The sequence below is a fragment of the Podarcis filfolensis genome (genome assembly GCF_964270895.1).
Source record: "Podarcis filfolensis genome assembly, chromosome: 10".
NCBI lineage: Eukaryota > Metazoa > Chordata > Lepidosauria > Squamata > Lacertidae > Podarcis > Podarcis filfolensis.
In genome coordinates, this window is record NC_139612.1 from 43,585,156 (window position 1) to 43,612,116 (window position 26,961).

General features: G+C 38.2%; 1 protein-coding gene across 10 annotated transcripts in view; it reads left to right on the plus strand.

The window, feature by feature from the left end:
- The first annotated feature begins 452 nt into the window (after positions 1–452).
- Positions 453–26,961, plus strand: part of ATF7IP (activating transcription factor 7 interacting protein) — a 66,549-nt gene continuing 40,040 nt past the window's right edge. For 2 of the 10 annotated variants that reach the window (XR_014539034.1, XM_083573753.1), the window contains exon 1: positions 456–3,090. Coding sequence is in view for 3 of the 10 variants with exons in the window: in XM_083573755.1 (XP_083429881.1) it covers positions 15,534–15,550 (17 nt within the window). In the remaining 7 variants the exon portion in view is untranslated. Of the gene's footprint in view, positions 3,091–7,023; positions 7,133–15,212; positions 15,551–26,961 lie in introns of those variants that run through there. The other 8 variants (XR_014539035.1, XM_083573752.1, XM_083573757.1 and 5 more) reach the window with 7 other exon arrangements.

Below are 26,961 nucleotides of genomic sequence, written 5' to 3' on the forward strand. Positions count from 1 at the left end.
AAGGACCTCATATGATGATTGCAGGATCCAGGTCAGTTCATATGGAGAGAGGCAGTTCTTGAGGTATTGTGGTCCTGAGCTGTCAGGGGGTACTTAAGGGTATGCAGTACCGGCACCGCTCTTTTTTTGTTGTTAAAAGTGTGGCACTTACCGTAACAACTTCATGGTAAATACTGGCACCTATTTTTCTAGGAAAAAAGCACTGGATACATTATTTAAAACATGCAACAAATTCAACAGCCACAACACAACCAATTATTACATATTTAAAACCAATCCAGAATTCATTCCATCACATGGGCCACAAAGGGAGTGCCTGATTGGAGCATTAGTACAGTGGTACCTCGGGATGCGAACGGGATCCGTTCCGGAGCCCCGTTCGCATCCAGAAGCAAACGTAACTAGCGACGGCACATCTGCGCACGGGTGCGTCGCTTTTTGCCGCTTCTGCACATGCGGGTGACGTCATTTTGAGTGTCTGCACATGCGTGAGCAGTGAAACCCAGAAGTAACGCGCTCCATTACTTCCGGGTTGCCGTGGAGCGCAACTCGAACGTGCTCAACATGAAGCATATTCAACCCGAGGTGTGGCTGTACTCTCTTCTCCTTTTTCCTACTGAATTTGAGAATTGACTTGAGACTTCTATTCTGAAGTATGAACTGCTTTGTAAAGACTGCAGAAGCAGATGTAAGCAAACATTCCTTTTGTTACGCCTGCAGTTTTCTAAATGGTGGCCATTTCTAACGCAGTATATACTCCAATCCCTGATAAAAGTCAACATGTAATGGCTTAGAAAAGAAATCATTGTTCTCAAGAGGCATTCATGTGTTTGCACACAATAGGGCAGGCCAGCTGGGAGTGCTGATCCAATACTGAACCTGGCAGGAATTATGATTCTCACTATTTTTCACATGATCAACCACTGTGCACCAAAAATGCTTTCCCCCCCAGTATTGTGTACTCCCACAATTTCTTAACTGTGCTGAATTCATCCTGACATGATTTTCAGAGCAGTTTACAACAGCATTACTAAATAGAATTGCCATATTTCAAACAGTGAAAAAAAGTTGTTGAGCTTTTTGGGCAAAAATTCACACACAAAGCTAGTTTTATGGAAAAATGGCAAAAGGGGCTGCCATACGTCCAGATTTTCCCAGACATTTCCCCAATTTCTGCCCGGACACTGCTGCCAACTGCAGTATTCTGGATATGTCCGGGAAAATCCAGACGTATGGCAACCCTAAGCACACAGGATTTGTAGAGGAATAATGGTTTTATTTAGTGCCCCCACCCCAAAGCAGGATTGAACAAAACTGAGCAGCTGTGAGTTGCATCAGACCCCCCCAATATTGCCAATTCGCGCTCCTTTCCTGGCACTAAATAGAATGGGAGAGTTCATAAACTCAGGACAAATAAAAAATATTGACAAAATACCATAAGTAAGAAGTCATGACACTGTAACCATCCACAGAATGCCCATGACGTTCATGCAATCCTGATCCATAAAATTTGTGAGATATAGTGCTGTCTTCCTTCATGAAATACTGGACTTGTTAGCACTAAAAACTACTTCATATGCTGGGGAATGAGAGCGCCTCAACAGAGAAAAAAAATTAAGAACTCCTGTGAATAAAGTCAGTGTACAAATTAAAACAATAAACTTTACACAGGCAGTTAAAACTCATGTCCTAGTATACCTTTTTTTTTTTTTTGCAACTCTAGGTAATTATAGATAAACAATTTAAAAGTTACACTTAATAAATAAAACAAAACACATGGAAGTAGTCTTAGTAAATAAATGGATACATCACCTAGCTGCAGTATCAATATTTATAGCCAATTTAGTGTCAAGGGCACCAACTATTGTGATAAAAGGAAAAGGAAAAAGCGGCTGCTAGAAACACAACACTGGTGTTAGGACACCAGTACATAACAACAAACATTTTTATGTTATGCCTGCACATAACAGCAGTGCCCCTTGTTTTACTTTTAATTTTTTTGATCTAGCAGTTGCAGTTGGGAAGAGGCGTTGAGGACTAGTGACTCATCTCCCGACTAAAAGGTGGGGCTTCCCTCCAGGAACACCATTATTCTCACACATATAGAGTTACAAGCAAACAGCGCCTGCTGAGCCAGAAGGGGAGAACTTACTAACTTCCGTTCGCTTTATAAGCCCCAGAAACACCACCCCCGTCCTCAATAGTTAACTGGGAGCAAGCGAGCACTGCCGTTCCACCTTAAATCCCTTATCAGCCGCTCGTCGCGCTGACCAATAATATCCTTAATCCTAAGATGGGAGGAGCAACGAGCAAAATATGCTAAATAATTGTGATTCATTTGCATAACTGTTGAAACGGCTAATATGCGGATTGGCCGGCGGGGAGAAAAAAAGCCGCTCGGCGCATCCGGCCCCCCGCTTCCCGGTAGGAGGTGTGGCCAAAAGGGAGTGGGAGGAGAAATCGGTGCTCATTTGCATAACGGCCAAACGTATGCTGTAGGTTGTGTTTTTTTGAATCGGCGGCGGCAGCGGAGGCAGACGGCAGCGACCGTGGGCAGAGCTCTAAAACGCGGGCGGTGGCGGCGGAGGACGCGCGCGCAGGTACCACTCGGACTCTGAAGGGCAGGGAGGAGCGGGGCTGCTGGGGACGAGTCAGGGCTTGCGTCGGAAACGGCGGCAACCAACGGCAGTTTTACCAGAAAGCAACTGGACTAGTCACCTCAGGCTGCGTTTTGTTGCGAGGGGAAGGCTTCTTCTTTTCTCCCGGATTCCTCCAACCTGCTTCTCACGGATCTCGGCTGCTCTGGAGGCTCCCTGCGGCGCTCTGCTGCCCCCAGCGGCAGCTCCTGGTTGCTTCTTTCCCCACCCCCACCCACGCGCTGCCTGTCTGGCCGGGAGGAGGAGGAGCCCTCCCTGCTGGCAGGAAGTGCTTGCTCCCGGACATGCGCAGTGCGTAAGCGCGCGCGAAGCCCTCGCCTGTAGCTCTCGTGGGGTGGAGAGGCGCCACGAGGAGCTGAGGCTTCCGAGCGAGCTGCCGTTCGCTTTGCTTCTAAGCACACGAGGACGAGTAAGCTGGAAGTCGGAGCAATCGGTTAGTGTTTTAACTTACAGTATTCTGTACATGTTGGTTGGTTGAATGCAAGTAGTCTTCTTTATTTAAAAGTTTATACCGTTGCTGCAGCTTCATTATGATTAATCAGACAGCTGTCATAGAACCTTTTTTATTTCTGTTAGCTTACTAAAATGTTTATTTCAAGTGGGTGAAGGAAGTAAAATTGGGTTGGGCAACTTTTCTTGGTTACTTTCATGTCCCCACTTAGAAAGTTCCAGAATACTTTTAGTGCTAGAGGAAAATGTGATCTAAATCCAATACATACATAAAGTAAAAACGAGCACTGCTCTAAAAATGCCATTGTCCCATAAAAATGTGATTGTCTCTCACTCACCTCTCCTTTCTGCCATCACCATTTGTGTAGTATTAAATAATGATAGCACAATACTCTGGCCTTCTGCCTTTCTGGTTTCATGGACTGCAAGCTGCCAAGTTTAATTTTGGAACAGGCTTGCTGCTGGGACTGGCTATATAATAAGCAAGTCATGGCCCAATAGGAGGGTAGTTCTTTGAGGATCTCTATTGTCTCAGGATAGGCTACAGAATAAAATCTGAATGTATTTGTTGCCCCCATTTATGCATGTGTATCCAGGAGATCAGTTGTAAACAGCAACAGTGAGATACTGTTCGTTGGTTCAACATAGCAGTAGGCTGTTGTGTGCACGTTCGTTAGGGAGTGTGCCTTTAGTCTGCTCTTGTAAAAGTAAAAATATCTTATTGATGATGTTGACAGAAATATTGTGCCAGAGTTTGAACGAGGGAGAAGATAATGGTTGGTACCTGAAGAACGGAAGGAAAAGCCTTGTTATTACATAACAGCAACATCTATTCGTATTAACTTTCATATTAAATAGATCTGCATAAATAAGCATACTTTTATTACATGATGGCAGAATGTCTGGCCTGGTTATATCACAGATTAATTTTGAGTTTGTTGAACACTCAAAAGCACTATATAAATGCTTATTATGTCAGAATGGCCCAATTAGAACTTTTCTAATAAGAACCCTCATACAGTTATTGCAAGATTGAAGGTGCAGGAAACTGAAAATAAAAATCTGTATTTCATGGAGTCATAGAATTGTAGAGTTGGAAAGGGACCCAAGGGTCATCTAGTCCAACCCCTTGCAACGCAGGAATCTCAGCTAAAACATCCATAACAGATTGACACCCAGCCTCTGCTTAAAAATCTCTAAGGAAGCAGAGTCCACAACCTCCCGGGGGAGACCATTCCACTTCTTTGAATAAGTGTGTGGAGTTTTTATTTATTAGTTTATTGCTAAAATGGTAAATTATCAAATCTAAGTTGTCCCACCGCACTCCAGTTCTCATCTTCTGATACTTTTCATAGTCTTGAGTGGCTTTTCTATATCTATACATAAAAAACTAGCTTGTATTCTGGACACAGTTTTGTAGTGCAAAATGCACTGCTGTTAAACTCAAAATGGCTGTCTTATGAAGCTTCAGGGTGTAAGCATAATCCTCACATGCGCAAGTGCAGTTTCCCCACATGTGAAGGGATCCCCATGGGGCACAAAAGAATACTCTTCTGTTACTGTCCCTCCTTGGGAACATGGGCAAGCGCACCAAGTTATTATGAGGAAATAGGAAGTGTGCGCGCCTTCCATACCTCTATCAAGCCATCTTTGATTCTTGGAGGGGGGTTGGAATGAAAGGGGGAAGTGCACACATACCTCTGACTTCCCTATAAGAGCCAGGGGCCTTTGTGCTTCCAAGTGGGGAGGTGGAATAGAGGGAAATACCGTGCCTCAAGTTTCTGTCTATATGCTTTATTTAAGGAAGTCTGTTCATCACCCAACTGTTTAAAGTTTATTATTCACTAAATATACCAATTCAGTTTTTAGTTAAATGAACTCAGTAGGGTATGTGATGTGCAATGTGAATCCTTCACACTAAACAAGACTTATACTTGGTAGTTTGTGTTATGTTTTACTTATCCTTCAAGAACAGTGCATATATGCTTTATATATCTGGATTGGACTACATAATATAAAGTGCAGAAATAATAGAAATTAAAGGGAAAATATCGGTTGCAAAACTGCTAGCCTATCCCACAGAGAATTATTTCATCCCTTTTCTATTCTTCCCTTCCTCCAAGGGATTTAGAGCAACATACATAAGATGTTTCCCACTTAATCCTCACAACAATCCTGTAAGGTAGGTTACACTTTGTGAGGAGAGTAGACAAACTTGCTAAACTTCATGACTGAACAGAGATGGCTTTGTGTTCTGATTTATCCACTATTTTGATTCTAGATTCAGGTAGGTAGCCGTGTTGGTCTGACATAGTCTGTCTTATTACAAAGGAATTTCAGAAATAGACTTGAAAGAGAAGTTGCTGAATTACAACTTATTACGAAAATGAAAACTATGGAGAGACCTGGTCTGAATAGAGATATTGGATTCTTTTCTCATTACACATGCTAAAGCTATTTTTGGTCATCTGCATACTATCACTTGCTTTTTCCTGTAAGACTAATTGCAGTCGTTAACAGTCGTCAACAGGTTTACCATACCCATTGAGCCAATCACCCATCTCCTACTACGCCTCTGAGAAATACCCCCCCCCCCAACCTCCCACAATATATAAGGGTCTGGTGACTTCCGCTTCAGTGTATCAGAAGAAGTGTACATGCACACAAAAGCTTATACTAGAACAAACTTAGTTGGTCTATAAGGTGCTACTGGACAATTTTTTATTTTATTTTTATTTTGATTGTATTTTGAATACATCTTTGATTTATCGAACAATGGTCACAGGGTCAGTATCAGTTTAGACTGGTGGACCTGAAGCTGAAACAAAACACTGAGTAGCATGCAAGTTTCCTCTTCCCAATTTGCCAAACTTTGACAAAAAACCCCACCTTTAACACTGGGTGTTTCCTTCCTATTGTATCCAAAGCTAATAAATGTTTTGTATTTCAGAGTGAAGTTAGAATGGGTGTTTCCTTCTTGACAATAGCACAGACCATTTAAGGTGGCTATTCAGCTGAATCACTCCCAATGTGTCTCTTTATCTAGATATTCCAGATTACTGATGGGATTTGAACTTTTTTCTTTTTAGAACACACACACACAAACAAAACAAAACAAATACTTTACTTTTTACTGTTACTTTAATAGTCTATATTTCTGACTCCTAAACTTTAATAGAGGAAAAAGAGTAGATACTAGTCTTAATAATGTGTGGTTCATTAAATGGCAAATTCTTACACATTTTCTTCAGAAGCCTACAAATTTTGGTTTACGTCCACCATTTTTTTGTTTGCACCAACCCTATTCCCTTTCTGAAATTGTCCTGGCTTATAAAGGGGAACTTGGGGTGGTCTGAAGAAGGTAGGGAAAATATGGAGTCTCTCCTGAGCAGTGCAAGATATTCCTGCTGTTCCTTGCCCCCTTCACAATCTGCAGCATAAAATGAGAGGTGGTTGCTTCCCTTCCACAAAGTGCTCTTCAGTTCGGTGAGAACTAGGAGGCAAAGGAGAGTAGTTGTCATGGCTGGTCATGTTTGTGAACCCCTGCTTGTCTATCCTTAAATGGTAATTTGCATTGAGCTTTGGTATTTATAATATTAATTTATTAAACTGCAATGATTAAGCAACTACTTGTTGTTAATAGTGAAAACTTCTACAGCTGTAAAGAGAGGAGAGTGGGTCACTAATAAAGCTATATCACCATTAAGCCATGTATTGTGTAATAAAGAAAAATTCTGGACTGAATCAAAATATGCAGTGTACTGAAGACTGCATATGTAGTGCTCATCATACCTAAATATTTGCAAATCACCTTTCATTTGATTATCTCATACAAGATGCAGCTTCATTATTATGACTTCATAGTAGAAAATACACCATTGATTTATATTGAATGGATGGGTAGTCATCTAGTTATTTATATACTAATGATGATTCAAGTGTCCCTATTCTTGTGCTTTTTGTCACCAAAATTGTACTACTGAAACACAAGACAGCCGTACTTCCAGACTTGAGGTAATGCTGAGGTATGTACAAGCTTAGGAACAAATCTAAGGAACAAATCTAAAGGGGGGATGGGACCCTGCCCCAGCATTTAATGAATCAATAGGATGGATTGTGGAGACTGAGACACTGTGGGGGATGGGCAGTGGAGTAGAATTGTGTGGCTGGAACCGGAAGACAAAAACATATAAAGAGTAGAAAAGATCAGTTCATTATTTGGATAGAAGCCATTTCTATCCAAAGTCATTTAGTTTTAAATTACTCTGGGAGCAGAAGACAGAGCTGCTCATAGACATCAGTGAAGAGATTATATAATTTAATGTACAGGCAATCCTTGTTTTGTGCAGGGGTTATGTTCCCCCATGGGTGTTAGCAGAAGACACCCCCCCCCACACACACAGCCTAGGCTTGTGCCCCGGGAGGTCACTTTGGTTCTGCTAAAACAGCAGTTTGACTTTACCCCTCAGAGGCACACTCTCTTGAGACAGAAGGATGCCAACAAAAACATGCCTGTCGTTTGCCTGTCCTAAACTCCTTTGTGAGTCTTTCCTTCTTTGTGAGAAGATCATGAATATAATGCAGAATCTTTTTTGCACTCTCTAGATTATCATCATTTTGATGTTTATATTCAGGTTCTTTCTTTTTAGATACAATATTTTTTATTAGTTTTACATATAATCACATTGCGTAACATCATATCCTCTTATTAAATCTCTTTGGCTCAGCTGCGCCTAACGACGTCCCCTCAATCCCGCCTAATGGTTTACAAACTTAAATTTTATATCTTTGCATTTCACTTACTTTCCCATTCTTGTTGTATCATTACCTAAGTTATTACATTACTTATCCTGAATAGGTAGTAATTTCATCTTACAAATCTTCAGGTAACACTGCTAGTGATGTTATAATCAGGTTCCTTCTGTTTGGACTCTTTTTGGTTAGTATTGTGTATTGCATTCTACTAACTGCTCAGGACCGCAATACCTCAAGGACCTCCCCCCCATATAAACCAACCCAGGCTTTTGTGTTCATTATCTGAGGCCCTTCTTCGTGTTCCTCCGCGAGAAGTCTGGAGGGTGGCAACGTGAAAACAGGCCTTTTCTGCAGTGGCTCCTGTGACAGAAAAGTTTGTTTTTGCTGGGCAGGTTGGGTCAACAAGTGTTTTTCTTTTTCTTTTTCCCTGCCAGTAAATGGTTAAATGAATGGCAGCTTATGACTGGCTGGAGTTCCAGGAGAGGGAGTTGAAAAGGGGAGGTTTTGGAGAGACAGTTGGTAGGTTGAGAGATAGGTAGGGAGATAGGGAGTGAGAGGAGAGAGAGTTGGTTCTGGGTAGAAACATCCACTCTCAGGAATATATCAAAAGCTAGAGAAAGAAGTCTCTGAGTTTAGTGTGAAGGACAGTGTGTGATGTCCTGTAGGAGTAATTAGACCAGGAATTAACTGGGATGCTGAGCTTGAGCCGGGAGAAGCTGTGAGAATACAGTCTATTTAGGACTCATTCCAGTCAGGAAGGGAGAGATTCTTCTAGAAAGAGAAGACTCTCAAACCAGTTAAGAGGGGTGTGGTGATCCCTTGAGTCTGTTTCTTGGAGTACCTCTGGAGTAGGGGTGTGTAACTGACAGGAAGTACCCCCTTGTTTAAGAACCAAAGAATTAAGCGGCAACAGCTGTGCAATAACTGAGAAAGAACTGAAATAAAATAATCTGAAGTATCCTATGTTTGACCCACTTATGTCATAAACTTCCTTTGTTTAATGACTTCTTTATTGTTTATTTGATCAAATCCTGCCTGAGGCTCCAAATTATTAAGTTTTCCCTCACACAGGTCCCCCACAAGATAATCTGGGGTGGTTTGTAATAATTCATAAAATTGGTGTTCTATGAGGTGGGTACACTACATTTCAGTGAGGGTGGGCCCAATGGTGCCAGGGGAAATAGTGCCGTTGCGCTGTCGCAGCTCCCCGTTGGTGAAATGCTCTTCCCAGGGAGGTTCGTCTGGCGCCTTCATTATATATCTTTAGGTGCCAGGCAAAACCTTTTCTCTTTAACCAGACCTTTGGCTGATTAATATTCTACAGCCTTTTAAATGTATTTGTGGGAGAGGGTGCTATTGTTTTGTTGTTTTAACTACTTGTGTTTTTATATTGTAGTTTTATCTTGTGAACTACCCTGAGATCTTTTAATGAAGGCTGGTATATAAATCTTAACAAATTAATAATAATAATAATAATGACAACAACAACTGATCAAGGAGGCCTTCATGTTTCTAATCAGGGTTTTACTTTGATCCTGTTAGTCTGAAGACATAGTACCTCCGCTATCATTGATTTCATCGGTGGGGGAGGATGATCAATTCGTTTTATCCTTTTAAAGGTCTGAGCAGTTCCATCAGGTAATGTACCCAGTTTTAGTTAGGTAGTTATATGGACTTTTCTTTAAAGTTTCCTTTTCCAGCAGCTCTTCAGTTGAGGATCTCTGAGTAACTTTGGACCAGTACCTGTGTCTTGGCCTAACCTACCTCACATACTTGTTAGGATAAAATAGGGAGATGAAGTACCATGTATGGTACCTTGAGCTCCTTGGAAAAAACCAGGGTATAAATGTAATAACTAAATTAGTAAGTTTGCGTAGTAAGCAAATGTATTAATAGTAGGAATTTTTCAAAAATGTTATTTCAGTAGTGAATATTAAATAGGAGAATGCTAGAAAAAGAACAGGTTCTTAGATTTTTTTTAGTATGAAGGTTTTTTGTTTTTTTTTTTTTTTTAAGGAACTCAAAGGCATTGTTCAGGAAACTGCTTCATGTGTCAATTGTTTAATATCTTAAGCACTAGTATCATAACACATAGCCTGGACAACCAGGCACTTGGGATTTGTTTAGCCAGGACAATGAAGTAACATTTATCTCCATGACAAATCCAGTTTCCAGTTCTTGTATGACAAATCATCTACAATTTGAAATTGAGAGGTAGGATACAAATATTCCAAGAAAATCCTGTAATCATCAACAAGTGTATCTATATTGGCTTTAGTTGTCAGGAACATCCTGCATCCAACTGGATATAGCCTTGGCCTTGAAACATGCGTCCTGTATACCTTTCCTCAACAAAGTTTTGAGTGAACCGTTTATGATTGTTCTTGTTTTTTATTTGACAAAATCCTAAAAGAAGAGCCACAGATCAGCCATAGTGCCACATGCAGAAGACCCCAGATTTATTCCCTAGCAGGCATACAAAATGCTCCATCCCTGGAGGATGGGTAGTCAGTCTAGATAATACTGAGATGGATGCACCAGTGGTATGAGGCAATTTCCTATGATCTTAATGTGTATTTGGATGTGCCTTGGAAGTCAAATGGCTTACGTGGCGTCTTTCAATTTTCTCAATGGGAATTGCCAACAGCCCTTTGTTCCTTGGTTGTCGAATGTTTTGGAAGTCAGTCTTCTGGAACGGATTACTTTCGACACATGAGGTACCACTGTATATTATTTATTTGGGACCTCTTAATATAATCTAAGATCAGCAGGCTCTGATAGTCAGTGACGCGTGATAGCTCCCCTCCCCCCATATTCTGGGCAATTTTCCTCTATTGTAGTTTTTCATATAAATTTGGTATTTCAGAAAATTCATTGCTTCATAAAGTTAATTAGTAACCTCATAAATTGATCCAATACTAGTTAAACTTAGTTGTTTCAAATATATTATCTTTTTCCAGATTACTATACTACTGAAAGAAAATACACTCCTCTTTGAATGTGCTAAAATTAGTGTGAATAAGCACCATCATCCGCTCTCCCAATGTAAACAAGGGAAATGTATGCATGTCAAGTGTTCAAATAAAAATAATTTTGAATAAAACTTTGATTTTTAAAAAGCAATATACAAGCCAAGCTAATGTGCTCTGTTTCCAGCCCCCTCCCCATCAAATATTTTTGTTTAACTATTTTCAGCTATTGTTATTAGCATGGTGTGTATGATTTGGTTTGGGCCACAATGTAAAGACACTGGGAAATTTTTCAGGAAAAAAAAATGGCAATATGCATATTTCATTAGGGTTTTCAATGAATCTGACAGTGTGGCACTGCACTTGGCTCTGTGAAAGACCAGGATTCCAAGCTTGAAATGCTGGGCCTGATTATAATAATTTTATTGAGTTAATTAGTATTTGTTTGACCCATTTTCCTTTAAATGATTTTCCTGCAATGTACCCTGAAGGGATATTTCTCAGATCTTACCATGCACATTGCATTGTTACTGTATCATATGTATCTGTGGATGTCCTACGAAAACTAATACAAACTTGAGAATTTGTGAAGTGGTTCTTCCTTTGTTTTTCTCTGAGAAAAAAGAAATACTTTAAAAAACTATGGAAGACAAATGCAAGATTTTAAGTTGCCTAAAAAGAACTATAAAAAGATTCAAATTGTGTTTATTGTATTCTATTTTGTTTCACATATTCACAAATGATTAGTTTACGACTGAGACTCATTAAAAACTTGTAATTCATTGTTATTTAATGTTTAAACCCATTCACATTAAATGAAATCAGACATGTTCATAAACTCTGAAAAACGGAGTTGAATCCAGGCATAGTCATGCATTACTAAGTCTAGATCCAAACCAGTTTGTATCTAGTATTAAGATATTTACAAATCTGAAAAAGTTTTGGTTTGGTTACATGAAGTCTATACACATTTGGAAGCTATACTGGCTACTCAGCTGGTAAAAAATGTACCCTTTTGATCTTCTTTGTTATACTGTTTGTTCCCGAGCACTCAAATTTTCAGAAAATTAATTAGTGAAATGGTAGTCATATCTAGGCTGACTTGGAAGTTGCACAGAAATAGAGCTGGATATTGTCTTTTTGTTGATTACTCCTTGGCCTAAATCTTCTATTGACTGCTTTATAAGATCTTCAGTAATTTTGGGGACAAGGTGGAACCCTAACAGTATAATTGCCATGGGACTGAAGTATAATCACCCAGTGTTCCTGGAAGTAAGTAGAAGTAGGACCACCAAATACAAGGCCTCTCATTTCCATACCACATAATCAATTCAGGAAAATTGAATTGAATTGGTATTGAAAGTTGTAGAGATCAAGGGGAATCAAGGCCACACATCTTTGTTATTTCTAGATTGGCCTGAACTCTTTCCCCCAACTCTCAAAGTTTGGTTGCGTAGTAGAAAGCCATTTGAGCTGCATTTGCAGGATGTCCACGGTAGCTTGTTTCAGGTTAACAATCTTGCATTTTGTGATGGGGTAGCCAATTTGTGTGGCTTATAAAAATTCTTTCATTGAGGAAGGCTGAAGTAGCTCTGAGTCAGCAGTTGCCATGTTCAAAAAACAAGATTTAAGATAAACATACAACATTTATGTTTGGCACGTTTTAAAAACTCCATCACCACACCCTCGAATTGAATTTTTCATTACATTCAGATCATAGTGCTCCAAACAAGCTTGTGTTGTAATGCTAGCTGCTTCGAATCTTGTTTGGAGAAACACCTGGCACAGTAACAGTCTGAATTCCCGGAGAGGGTATCTTTTGAACATGTTTACATGTTGCAAAGTGAGTTTTGTATGTCGCTTTTTACCACATTTTTCGCCACATGTTTTGAGCCAAGGTTTGGTCTGTAATAACTGCCACTACAGTCTAGAACTTCCTCAAACTTCCTTGAACTCGGCCCTCCAGATGTTTTTTGTGACTACAATTCCCATCATCCCTGACCACTGGTCCTGCTAGCTAGGGATCATGGGAGTTGTAGGCCAAAAACATCTGGCGGGCAGAGTTAGAGGAAGCCTGGTCTAGAAGTAGTAGAGTAAGACCAGAGATAATAAATCCTCTTAAATGTTGAAACCAGATTTTTTTTAAAAGAAAAAACTTACCAGTTTTGATTTTCAGAGTGTTCAGCTTCATATCATATCTTTCATTATTATTCAGATTTTGTAATTTAAAATCACTTGGCATACTTTTAACATAAAATTTGTAAACATTTTAAAATAGCAAAATTAATTGAGTAATAATTCAGATATTTATAATGGATGTGATATGAAGCTGAATGGTGTTTTAGTAAAAACAAAGTGAATTCAAAATTTAATTACAGATATATCTTTGAAGATAGTACCTTAGGGCTCAAAAGCACGTTGCTAGTAGCAAGTAATTAAAAAGTATAAATTGCTGAACATGTTTCTTTACTTCATTGCCCTATGCTTGCATTTTGTACTGAGGGGACAATGTGTCGAAATCCCATAGAGCCTTTGAATAACTGTTTTGTAGAGTTACATTTAACCTCTTGGATTGTCTGCAGACTGCTTTAGAATTAACTTTTATGGACATGTCTGCAGTGCATGCTCATCACGTGAGTGCCTGTTCCAGGTTTTGGTGATGTGCAAGCAAGCAGGGTGCATCATCACTGTATTCTCACAAACATATATATAACCAGGTACAGTGGTACCTTGGGTTACATACGCTTCAGGTTACAGACTCCGCTAACCCAGAAATAGTACCTCGGTTAAGAACTTGGCTTCAGGATGAGAACAGAAATTGTGCTCCGGTGGCGTGGCGGCAGCAGGAGGCCCCATTAGCTAAAGTGGTGTTTCAGGTTAAGAACAGACCTCCAGAACGAATTAAGTACTTAACCCTAGGTACCACTGTATTGAAGTCCCCCCCCCTCTTTCTCCTTTCCCATAAAACTGTTTGGGCAAAGAACTTGGGAATCTGGTGTAATAGCTATCTGTAACTTTCACCATTATAAGCTCATAAACAAATTTGGGCAAAGCCTCTGACTCAATGTTTGCTGTTTCTTTCAATAAAGAAAACCTCCATGTCCATGGAAATAAAGTTTGGGAGGAGGTTAAAAGAAAAACTGGAAAGCAATCAGATATGCTCCTCCCCCTGGTAGAATCTGAAGTGGTACAGTCAGCAAAACGTTCCACACTACAATAGATGCTTGAATCTGTTTGAAGTCAAGATCAGATGATCTCATTGACGTTGATGAATTTTACATAGGATGCCAAGCAAATTGTCAGCAAATCACAAAACATACCTGTAGAACAATGATTTGAACAATCAATGATTCTTTCAGTTAGCCTCTCTAAAAACAACAAGGACCCATGTTTTTGCAACATGCTAGTCCTGGAAAGTGTAGTTTATCTATAATTTTTATATTTCAGTTAGTGAAGACAGATATAATCTGTAATTTGATTGCTGTACTTGAGAGGTGGTGTAGCCTAGTAATAACGAATGTGAGCTGGCAGCCAGTTCAAATGTTAACCACAACCACAAACTTGCTCTGCCACTTCAGGCAAACCATTAGATCTCTGCCTCAGACTATCATGTTCAAACAGGGATGATAGCAAGAATTTCTACAATGATGTATGTGAGGTGCAACACTCTAAAACACTATCTACATTATTCTGATGTTCATAATCATGGAGTATGATAAGGAGGTAGCTACTGCTAACTTCTGTAATTTAGTTGAATTTTTTGTTTTTAACCCTTCATGCACAGAATAGGAAAATACACAATAAAAATATTATACATGCAAAAAGAAAGGAAAACTATATTATACTTGGTCACTGAAATCATGCTGAAATAACTAGAGTGAACAACAAGCCTACAAATTATGATTGTACTATTATGACATGAGGTATATTTAATCTCTGTTCTATTCTATGTGTATTCTGTCCTTTGTGGCTGAAAGGGCAAATGTTACTGCAAATACTTAATCTGTCTCGCATATATGCTTCTGTTAAAGTATTTTTGCACCTCTGCATACTATCCTGTTAGACAGAAGTCTATTGTAGGTCTTTAAACCAGAACATATTTAAGGAAGGAATTGAGTTCATTGGTGTTTGAAAAAACGTAATTACCTATTCCCCTGCACAACTTTTGAAAAATGTTTCTGTAATGTTTATAGTGTGAATGATTTGAGCAGGGTTTCTAATGCCTTAAGAAAAGAAAGAACTGAAATCTGGCTCCTGAGTAGCATTCCCTGCCTGCCAGTAATATTTGGCTTCATTCCTGTTGTCAATAATATGTGACATGGACTTACAGCTGCTTGGATTCAGATCAGGATTGGAGTGTTATATCCTGATCTACCGACTGGTTCAGAGAGGCACTCTTTGTGCCTTGTGAGTTTTTTCTGTTTGTAGCACTTGTGCTCCAAGATACTGCAGCGGCTCTGCAGCATGTGCACTAATAGCCACTGTGTGTGTGTGTACTACTGTGTAAGGAGGGAGGTGCTTTGTGATAAGTGCTTTACACACTGCTGCGTTGTTACTGGCTGCTGTTGAAATCACACAGTGCAGCCATCTTAGTCGCACTTTCAGTGTAGCTGAAACAGTGCAGTCTCAAAATGGCTGACGAAATGTTCTCTGGAGCTGTTTAGCCTGCCTGTATGCTAATGAGCATATCTGGTGAAGTCACATGTTACAGATTCTGAGGTAAGAAACAATTCTGGATTTTGCTTTTCTCTAAATAGTTCAGGATGTGTGTGTATACAAGTGTGACACCAAAAATCAACAATTATTGGCAAAGTGGGTATTTTTTAAGTTTTCAGCTATTGGTGAAGGTAAGTTTTACACGCGTGTTTCACAAGGACTGTGAAAGTGCTTGCTGGGGTCAAAGGTCACTTCTTAAAAGGGGCTGTAATTTGGTGTTGCCACCATTTCGAGAAGTCAGAATCAGCTGATTTTATTAAGAAAAAGAAAATAGTGGATCTTTGCTAGCTTTGTATTCAACTTTGTATAAAGGATGAAGCAGTAGCGCAGTCACCAACGTTTTTTTTTATCTTAAATTCTTGAGATACTTAGATTATTGTAATTTTGGAAGAATATAGAACCCCATTGTATTTCTAAATAATTACGTGACTACTTTATGCATTTATCCAGTGTGTTGTCAGTAATAATAATTTTAGAATTTACTTTTTAGAATTTAATTTTAGAATTTATTGCAAGAAATAATAGAAATAAAATTTAAGTTTTAGACCTTGACGCTGTTCCATTTTAGATATGAGCTAATTTAAAACACAAAAATTATGGCATATATTTTTATTTAAATATATTAAGTGTACCGTGAAGATTTTCACTGGCCCAGAGAATGAGGTAAGTGACAGCACATGCTTACAAAGGTAGCATTTAGATTTCCAGCTTAAAGACTATTTTCCAAAACATGGGCTTTAGGGGCAGAAGCTGAATATTGCTCCTGAACTCAGGACCCATAATGTTGCGCATTATGTCCTCCATAAGTGAAGTCTACATAAGAACAGTTTAACATTACATAGACTTCTTAATTTTTAAAGCGGTACACCACAATTAATAGGGAAAATGTCAGGTATCTTTCTAAAACGGAGTTCCCAACATGGTCACACTGTTTTGTAATTTGGAAACAATTCAGATCTCAGCGGACCTAATTCTTAATCTAATTGGAGTAATGGGGGAAACCTGCTCACGGTCTTGACTCTGCTGACAGAAGCACCATGGTGGTGACAGTGGGGGGCAGTGTCTCCCCTTTTTCTTTCTTATGACCGTTCTGGGGAGGAGCCGATGGGTTTGCGTTCCTTGCCACCTCAGAGGCTCAGGGGAAACAAACCATATCTTCTCTACTTACCCTATCAAAATTGATGATCCTTCGTTCTCAGTAGGTATTCTTTCTTACATGGAGAATTAATTTGTAGAATTATGGATCTCAAGTAATATAGTGGGCAGTTTCCCCCTGAACTAAATGCGTGTCCTTTGTAACTGCAAAATGGGCATATTGCATTCTCATACGGATATGAGAATGCGATATGTGAGTTGGACCCATATTTGTAATAATAATAATAATAATAATTAATAATAATAATAAAATTAAATAAAAATAATTTATTATTTATACCACGCCCATTTGGCTGCGTTTCCCCAGCCACTCTGGGCGGCTCTCTTTTGGCAAATTTGATAATTGTAATAAAACTGAAACAGTAAAAATACTACTGAAAACAAATTCTTTTAGATTTCACTAAAGTTTACGTAAATAGTTTAAGTACATTGAATGGAATGTGGTTTTGTTTACTGTGGTACCTTTTATGTAGAACAAATTTTCAGTATTTATTAAGTTTAGTGTTCATACTTTACCTGTATGCCAGTTGAATTTCTTTGTTAAATATTGCAAATAATTAAAATTATATGTTGGAAGGTCTCTTGTAAAATTAGCTAGATTTATTTGTTAGCTGTTAAATCTGGAACTTTTTGTAATATCTCAGCTAGTGGAAACAAGGAGAATAATTATCAGGGAGCAGACCAAAATGGTTTTGCTTGGCTGTATCTTTATGTCACTGTTTTTTCCTGTTGACTCTCAGTACTGTGCCAGTTGACTGAGGACAATGCATAGGTACAATAAAAAAAATTCCTAGAGTTTCCATTTGCTGTCTTATGCATTGGTAGGCTATTTTAATTATATTCAAGAAATACTAGCTTAGTAATTAATGTGGCCCACAGGCTAGAGGTTCCCCATGCCTAATTGGATTCAATTATTACTCTGTGGGATAAGTAAATTTCAGGTATGTTTCATATTTTTGTGTGATATGCAGCTGAGGCCAAGTGTTTTGATTGCTGTTGATTTCAGCATGATTCTACCATGAATTAATAGAATTCAACTGCACTTAACTTTATAATGGGTGTAAAATAATTAGTTTAGGCTCCACTTTGCCTAAATCTCTCTAATGTAGTTATCTTATTCATATTCTATGTATTTATGCCACATTTGTGATGTTCTATCATATTATTATTTATTGTTTGTAAGTGGTACAGTATAGAAATATAATCTGATCAGATTAAATCAGCCCCAAATATGTTGACTGCAGGGCCATTGGCTTCTCAAAATCTTCTCGCTTGCACACTTAGAGTTTTATGTCATAAATATACACTTTCAGGGAAGACCAGCATAACAATTACAGTGTTAAGGAGAGCGCAGGTAGTGAAACAATTTATTCTATATTTATGATGTTTCACAACCAGATTGATGACTGTTTGTGTCTCTAGTACTTAACTGACTTTATAAAGAGACACTTAAAGTGACAGTCATGAAATGTTTTTATTTGAAATATTAGTTTGTCTTCAGGTTAAATACAGCCTGTTGAGAGTGTTTGTAAAAGTCTGATTCTGGGGTTTGCATTATTTCCCATTTTTCCTGAGATTTAAAAATATTGTCAGCATCAGCACTGCAGGATGATTTGCCCTTTATGCAGAATGAATACCATTTCCGCTGTCATGATCCCTTAATGAGATGGCGTTGACTTTCAAAAGCTGTGTTTGCGCTTGGAACTGCTTAAGTATTTTGATTGGTCTGATATTCACAAACAAACATAATAGTTACCATCTTAATAGTTATAGACTTGTTCAAAATCTATATGGATTATTCAAGAAGGTGCTGGCAAGAAACTGCATGGTAGACTGATCTTGCAAAATCCACATAGGTTTTTCATTTATTGCTTCATAATATTCATTCTCCTCTCCCTTGTAGAATCTGAGGGGTAAAATTCTGCTGGAAATTAAAGCAAATAAATTTAATTCAGTTTTGTCTCCAAACTGATCATTTCATTAACACTAAAAATAGTACTGCCAAAATGTTACATGACTCCTGGGTTCCAAAAAAATCATTATTGGATTACCCTTTTAAAACTAGGTTGAATAAAACATGATTTGTTTTTAAAGGGTTATATTATGTGTCCCTTTTGAAATAAACTTCATTTTAAGAACTTTAAAATACATTCACATATTTTAATGGCATCAATACAACCAAAATCAAATATACACTCATCTCATAAAACTGAATCAATGACCCTCCATCAAGTACATTGTTTTGATGCTTTTCTAGAAAAAACAATGAGCCAGAGGAAAATTATAGGTCATGTGTTGTGTTTATTGTGCAAATTTGGATTCTTAAAGTGTAAACTGAGGATGGACCTCTTTGCTTTTCATTTCATAGACAAAGGTTTGCCTAGTTATTGCCACCCTTTGTTTCTGGAAAGTTCTGAGCATTTTAAGTGTTCAAGCAAGTGATACTGCCATTACAGATTGCTGCTTAATGCCTGTTGTATTTTCCAATTAGTTTCTGGTTCCTTGCTAGTCTGGCATGAAGTCTTTCTCAAGAAAAATATTTGATAAAACACGGCTGAAATGCAGATACTTTTCAGACAGAATTATTATTAGAAACTATTATTAAACTAAAGTATTAAAAGGAAGAAATGAACAAAATAGCAAGAAAACTAGTAATATAAGTGTCTACTTGGACCGATGTCTTTCTTCATTGCTTATCTAAAATTGGATTAGTAAGCAAAGCCACAGAAATTTACAAAGCCTTTCTTCAGGCATTTCACAGTGAGTTCTGCCTAGAACTATTCAGGACAGTATTCCATATGGTGGGCATCAGGTAAAATCCAGAAGAGAGAGACTTGCAAGCTGGGCCAATTATGAATGACAACATTTACCAGAGCTATAAAATTATGCTAGGCAATAAGCTTATCATTATTTAAATGAACAAAATTGCATAATAAATCAAATGTGAGACAGTTGATAAACATTTTAGAAATCCTTTGAGAAATAATGAAAATTATTTCTAATGACCAAATTCCATTATTTACTGGTAAATTCAGTCAATCATTTTATTTTAGGCCGCCTTTCCAAAGTTAAAGCCACACTCAAGTCATCTTGCAATATATAAAAACTACATAACTACAAACATAACATCAAAAAGTACTCAACCAAATTAAACAATTTCTATGTAAATAATAAGATCCAAAATAAAGATACCAAAAAACCACTATCAACAACAGCTCCCTCTTAAAAAATGCCCCAGCCGAAGATTCAACACCAAGAAAGGGCTCGGGAAACCCAGCCAGATGGGTGGGGTATAAATAATACTATTGCTGCTGCTGCTGCTGCTGCTACTACTACTACTACTTAGACTATACAGAATTATTAAGTAATTTCTTTTTCAGATTTTGGGATGAGTTCATTTTTCAAAATTCACTTTGACTGCATTGTTGAATTCTTTTACTCCAGCAAAACCTTTCTTCTAAAGAAAAGGTTTAGAGGAAGTTATTGGCTACTTGAGTTAAAGGCATTTACCCTGCCACATTGATAATGATTTATTTACAGATCCCTTGATATTGTTATTATTTCTTGTGTTTATGTGCTACCCTTCCTTCTTTCTGTAGGAGCCTGGGACAGTGTGCAAAAGCATTAAACTATGGGCATCACAAAACATTAGTTAAAGCATCTAAAAACTTTATTTATTACATTTGTCAGTCACTTTATACAGAAGGCAAGTCTCAAAGCAATTTAATAAGATAAAATACAATAAATAAAAGCAATGTAAAATCCATAAAATTTAAAACAATGAACAGTGCAAAAATGTATAAAATGTGTTTAACCCGGCAATATATTAATAAGCACAAGTCCTATCCATCTAACTAAAAGATGAGCAGTCAGAGGCAACTTAATTACCAATTCCCTGGGTGAACAAAAAGTTATTAGCTTGGTGCTAACGATGGTGGCAAGTACAGGCAACAACCGATTTGGGTGTATCTGAATGACACGCAATCATGCATGCATGTATGGCCCATTATGTAATAGACAGTGGATATTTACCCCTCTAGACTTTAAGTACAAATCTCTTAATGACAATGAGGGCTCACAAAGTTCTGTCAATCCCCATACTTTATAATTTATAATTATAATATAATTTAGAAGTACTTGAAAATCTGAAGATGTCAAGGATTTCACCAGTACAAAATGATGCCGATAACAACACCAGACCAAAAAGAATATCACTGGGCAAGCCCATATAATGTGCCTCAACTAGGCATTCTCAGTATTACACCTCCAACATCTGTATTAGAACAGTGCCTTCCTATGCAAATGAGATGGAGCCCAATGTACTTGAAATCTTGATGGGGGGGCCTGGATCTTGCTCAATTGCAAATCTAAGGAAACATGCCATATAGATTCACAAGTAATATACCATGGTTTAGGCTGTGTGATACCTTCTAATCCCCTATTCCACACATCTCTGAGTTGTTACAAAGTTCTGTTAAGCATTTACACACAGCGGTTTAACTTTTTGAAAGGATCCTGTAATTCTGTCCAACAGATTAAGTGCTCAAAAGAGATGGGCCACATATATAGGTACCAGAAAGTGCTGTAACTGTAGATCTGAACTTGGCAGTAATTGATATTTAAATAAAAAATAGGTTAAGATTGATAATTTTTGTCATTTCCTATCAGCTGATTAATTAATATATCCCATATTCAATCCATTTCCCCCACAAAGAGTTTATAAAGTGGATTAGAATTTTATACCTCTCTGCTGAATTACCAGTAAGAAAAAAACAGAATTCTTTTAAGGGTGGCCCTCCAGATGTTGTACTTCAGCTCTTGTAATCTCTGACCATTAGCCATTATCAAAGGGATTAATGAAACCCAGGCTTCTGGTCAGTTTGCAGGCCCCCCCCCCATTATTTGATATGTCACAAAGATGCCCTAGCCAATTACAGGAAATATTCAGTGTTTAAATGGTAACACACTGCCCAGTATACATCTTTATAAAATTGATCCAAAGATCTCGACTTTTCACAAACCACAATGGTGTTTTAGTGAGGTAACTTGTTTCAAAAAGTTGTGACCATTGGAATTCTCAAGAGTTTTGAAAATGAAAAGGACCCACTAACTGAAATAAATATGGCTTACATTTCATCAACATTACACCCACGGTAAAGTTGTATTTTAATACACTTCTAGAAACATAGCCTGCACAATTCAAACTGACTGGAAAAGAGATACATACTATGTTGTTAATCATATGGAGTATAAAGGGAGAGAAAAGTAAGAACATATATTTTCCAGTAAGCTAAATTGTCTTGTTTTGTGAAGTATACATAACTTCAAACTATGTTTTGCAATAGATCATATTTGGAATTTTCTGAGGCTAGAGGCAACTGATATTTATTACAGAATTTTATGTGAATATTTAGGAATCAAAGATGAGCGATAAATCCATGGATTTTCATACAAAGCATGTTGAAATATTTCATGTGTTAAACACTAACTTATTAGATATGTGAAAGTATTGAGTAAATCTCATTCTTATTTGAGCATTTTGTCAACAAACTGTTAAATGGCATGTTCAGAACCAGTCATTGGACATGGAGGACAGGGGATGTTTTACCTTGCAATATCCTGCAGCAGTTGTTTTACAAAACGAAGGCCCCTTTATGTACAGCTATAACTGCACTCTGGCTTGGCTTTGGGTTATGTCATGGATTCTGCCTTGTCTAATGCCCAAGCTTGTTTCCTGCACTGAAGAATTGTAGCAGATAATAGTATATTGTTTAAGGATATGTTAGTTTTATTAAGAGTAATAAATCCAGAAGCAAGACTTGCATGCAGACACTGATTTTTCTCTATATGGTTTAATGTACTGCTTTGTGGTGAGTTGTGATATGCATTTTTTTCTGCTTCTGCATGGCATAAGGGAGGTATCGCACTGCACACGCTTCTGGGCAGGCAACTGCTAGCACTGCAGCAAGCAGTACAAATAGGCTCATTTTGAAGACTTCCCATTGCAGCTGGCATTTGCAGACTATGTGCTTTATAAGAGCTAATGCAATTCCTCTAGGAGCATTTATTGTGTAAATAAAAATCTCAGCATGTACTATTCCACAGATGTGGGTGACTAAAGGAAAGGTCACACAGTAGTCAGGTTTTAGTTAAAGTGCAGTATGTTTTGCTTGTGTGAAGACAAATAAGGTTTGTTCTCAAGATGGCCGACCTAGAAGTGTTGTTCTACTGTTTTGATATGTAAGCTGCTGAGCTGAGGAGGAAGTTCTCTTGATGTATGTCAAGCTGCCTCCAGGTAAGACAACCAGTTCCTTCATAACATTTTCACAGGCCCTGGCAAGATCTTACTGCAAACTTACTACATTTTTTTAAAAAAATCATGAATTTTAAAAGCTGTATGCTCTGCTGTGTTGTAGGAGAATATGTGTGGGCTTTTGGGGTTGTTTGTGAGAGTCACAGATTATTGTGGAACTGATGGTTCTAAAATAAGATGTCTGAGCAAGTTAGTGGTTCTGTCATAAAAGGGGGTTTGTTTTAATCCACATTGTTATCAGTGTAAGTCCATTTGGCGGGAAATTGTAGTTTCCTTCAACATAAATAATAGTAAATATTGGGAGTTGTTGTGTATATTTAAGGAAAATGCTAAAAGAGACTGCAATGGTATGGTATCTGAATTGACATACAGGCATGAGTGATAAAATATGGACTACCTTTTGATCCTACCCTCCCTCTCAAAAAGCTTGAGATTCACAGATTATCCTGATGTTTCTAGCCCTCAGGAGTGCATGGAGAAGTGCTGGAAATTTGACATCAAAATATTTTTTTTAAAAAAATCAGTAGCCCAAGTTTATTATCTCTGTCAAAGTTTTTTCAAGGGTTTAGTTACTGTTTTCACACTTGAGAGTAGCAGTCCCCCAACCCCTGCATTTTAAAAAGCAACCAAATGTTAGTTGAAGAATAACAAGTGTAAAAGGTAAATTACTTATGGCAATTTACCTGTTATAGGTTGTGGCCCTTCGTGCAAATTGCTCATGTTAACTACTGCAGCAGCAATACTTCCTTTGTGGGCTGCTCAGTTGAAAGCTTATTACTATGAGCAATTATTAGTTTATTTTAGAATCTAATTTTAGTTTACTTTTCAACACTGATACATTTGTGAGTTCTCTGATGAGCCTTTTTTGTACAATAGTTTTTGTATCATAAAAAATATGTTGTGGTAGCAAAAAGAAGCTAAAGTTAAGTATTGCAAACAGTTTTGGTGACCCAGAGCTAAGCTATCTGATGAACACGGTTGGTTCCATCTCTGCCCTGAACATTTCAGTCCCTGGTTGTGTTGGTCTGGGCAGGATTCTCTGTCATCATTCTTTCTTAAGATTGTAAATTGCATCATCAAAAAAGATGGGTAAATCATATTGATTTGTTTTAAAATGGAAATAATCTTTGTTTTGTTTCAGAATGTTGTTCGTTTCTGCAAACTTGTAATTCCATCCTTTTAATGGGCAAAAAAATGATGCTTTGCTGCCTGAGCCAGTTGTGAGGATGTTCCTTCAGTATTGCCTATTATCCTGCCATCATAATCTGTTCATGCTATGCAGCAGTCAAGTTTTGAGAGTATATTCTTTTCTTCTGTACATCTACACATCAGAACCACTCATTTTGTAGGCAGATTTATTGCTAGGTTAAACCTTTCCTTTTGCCTGAGCTAAATATGATTGTGTATTCTTAAAGAAGGAAGTAAATATTGGTTCTAAATGATACAAGCACCAGGCAAAAAAATCAAGGAAAGTGGTGAATTAAAGCATGTGAGCAATATTATTTGAAATAGTGGAACAGGAGAAAACCCTTGTACATTTTTTTTATTTTTTTTGCAAATTAAAAGGCTCTGGTCTTTCTTGAAAATTCAGTGAATTGAAAGTTTGTATGAAGTTGCCTTAAGATGAATGGCTCATTTATCCCAGTGCTGTCTAGTAGTCTATTGTCCCTCAATCTAGTGCTCACCAGATACTTTAAACTAAAATTTACATCATTCCCTGTCTGCATTGACAGTGGTAAGAGATTATGGAAGTTGATGTCCAGAACATCTGGAAGACATTAAGTTGGAAAAACGGGAAACTTGTGATTGGCAGCTCTTCAGGGTCTCGGGCAGAGAGAAAGCCATTCCCAGACCTGCTACTGGAGTTATTTTAAGTGGAGTCGCCATGGATTTTTGCATACAACACATAAATTCTACCAATCACCAATGGCCTGTTTCCGAACTCTATTATTATTATTTGTTCTTCTGCTTATTTTAGTTCGGTACTAAAACTGTAAAAGTAATGTACAGTTCCATTTGTCAGGGCCAAAACAGTTACAGAAGTCACCTTAACATATAAATCATAATATCCTGTGTCTGATTTTGTTACCAGTGCCACTACCACTGCAACTGTATACAATTGTACAAATAGTTCAAGCTTACTACAATTAAAAAAGATAAAAACAATGGGATCCTAAAAGTATGCTTTTCACTTAGCCTACTTTTAATGATAGCTTGGATCCAAAAGTGGTGGTGGGCAAGCAGATAGTGACTTCCTGATTTACCCTTTCTACTGTAACCGCTCCATGTCACATCACATATTCTTTTCCAGAGAGCTCCTGAGCCATCAGAAGTGTCTTATTGAGAGGCACATGGGAGTAAAAACACACACAAAAAAAACTGTTTTCTAAGTGAAATTCTGCTCATGGAAGCTGGGATTCAAGCTGTTACCAGTGTGGTGTAGTGGTTAAGAGCGGTAGTCTCGTAATCTGGGGAACCGGGTTCGTGTCTCCGCTCCTCCACATGCAGCTGCTGGGTGACCTTGGGCCAGTCACACTTCTTTGAAGTCTCTCAGCCCCACTCACCTCACAGAGTGTTTGTTGTGGGGGAGGAAGGGAAAGGAGATTGTTAGCCGCTTTGAGACTCCTGAAGGGGAGTGAAAGGCGGGATATCAAGTCCAAACTCTTCTTCTTCTTCTTCTTCTTCTTCTTCTTCTTCTTCTTCTTCTTCTACTACCACCAATTACCAGAAGTAGCATTTGTACAAACTCCCCTGCTTCCACCAATTTCTGAATCATATGAATGATTCTCCTCAGTTTCATCTCAGACTTTCCACTATCCAAACGCTCATTACAGGTGACTCCCCACTTGGGGGCTGTGTTCTGGGGGCCCTGCACACATAAGTGAAATTGCATAAAGTGTATACGTAATCAGGTGTCAGTAGGGCACTCGTAAATGCAGGGACGTTGGTATTGCAACATTCTCTGTGTGTAGCTAATCTCACTCCTCACCTGCTCACCAGTGAAGTTGATGGTAGTGTCATGTTGACTTTGAATTCCAGTTAAAACTCTTAATGTTTCACAAGGTCAGCATTTCCATTGTTTGTGCAGATACACAAAGAGTAAATCCATGTTTTAAAAGAAAGCTACGGTGCATATTGTTTCATGTACGCAAACCTCATGAGTATTTTGAGAGCTTGGTGTAAAACACGAGCAAATAATTAATTAAATAAGCAGTTATTCTAAGAAAGTACAAGAATGTTCATATCCAAGAAATGTGTAATTAAAAAGTACCCTCATACTGGCAAATCTGGTGATTTGCCTCTGCCTCTGCCTCTGCCTTTACCCTGGTGGCAGGCTGCCTCTTTCTCCTGGTTCGTTAGGATTCAGTGCTGTTCATACCTCAAACCTGAGGGCTCCTCAGAAAGAGCAGCAGGGAGTTCAGGATTCCCCAGCAGATCTCCAGACTGCTAATGATCCTAGAGAGCCATTGGATTGAGATATCCCAACCCCAGGACTGGAGGAGTGAAGTGAAGATAAGCTACTGAAGATAAGCTTCAGGCTGCCACAGAAAAAGCGTTTTGGTTCCTGAAGTTCATGCTAATTGTGCAGGTAAAAATATAACTGATGGAATTCTTCAGGATGTGGTATTAGCGTGTGAAAACAGTCAAGATCCAATGGTCCCCAGGCATGCGCCTCCAGATGGTGGAGATGTCAGGCACCATCCTAGCACCAAGGCATCTTCACTTGTGGTCGCAGGTAGTGGTTGCAAGTACTGTAGCTGATAGTCAGGTGCAAAATGCTCCTGGCACCCGGCTAATTTCAAACACATGATACAAAGATGACATATTAACATGACTATTAACAGCTAGTTACCCTTCTAATATTGGTTCCTGGTGAATGAAAACAATTGGAATAGTTCTTTACATGTGCAAACGGAATTGGCATAATTTTCTAAAATTTCAAAAA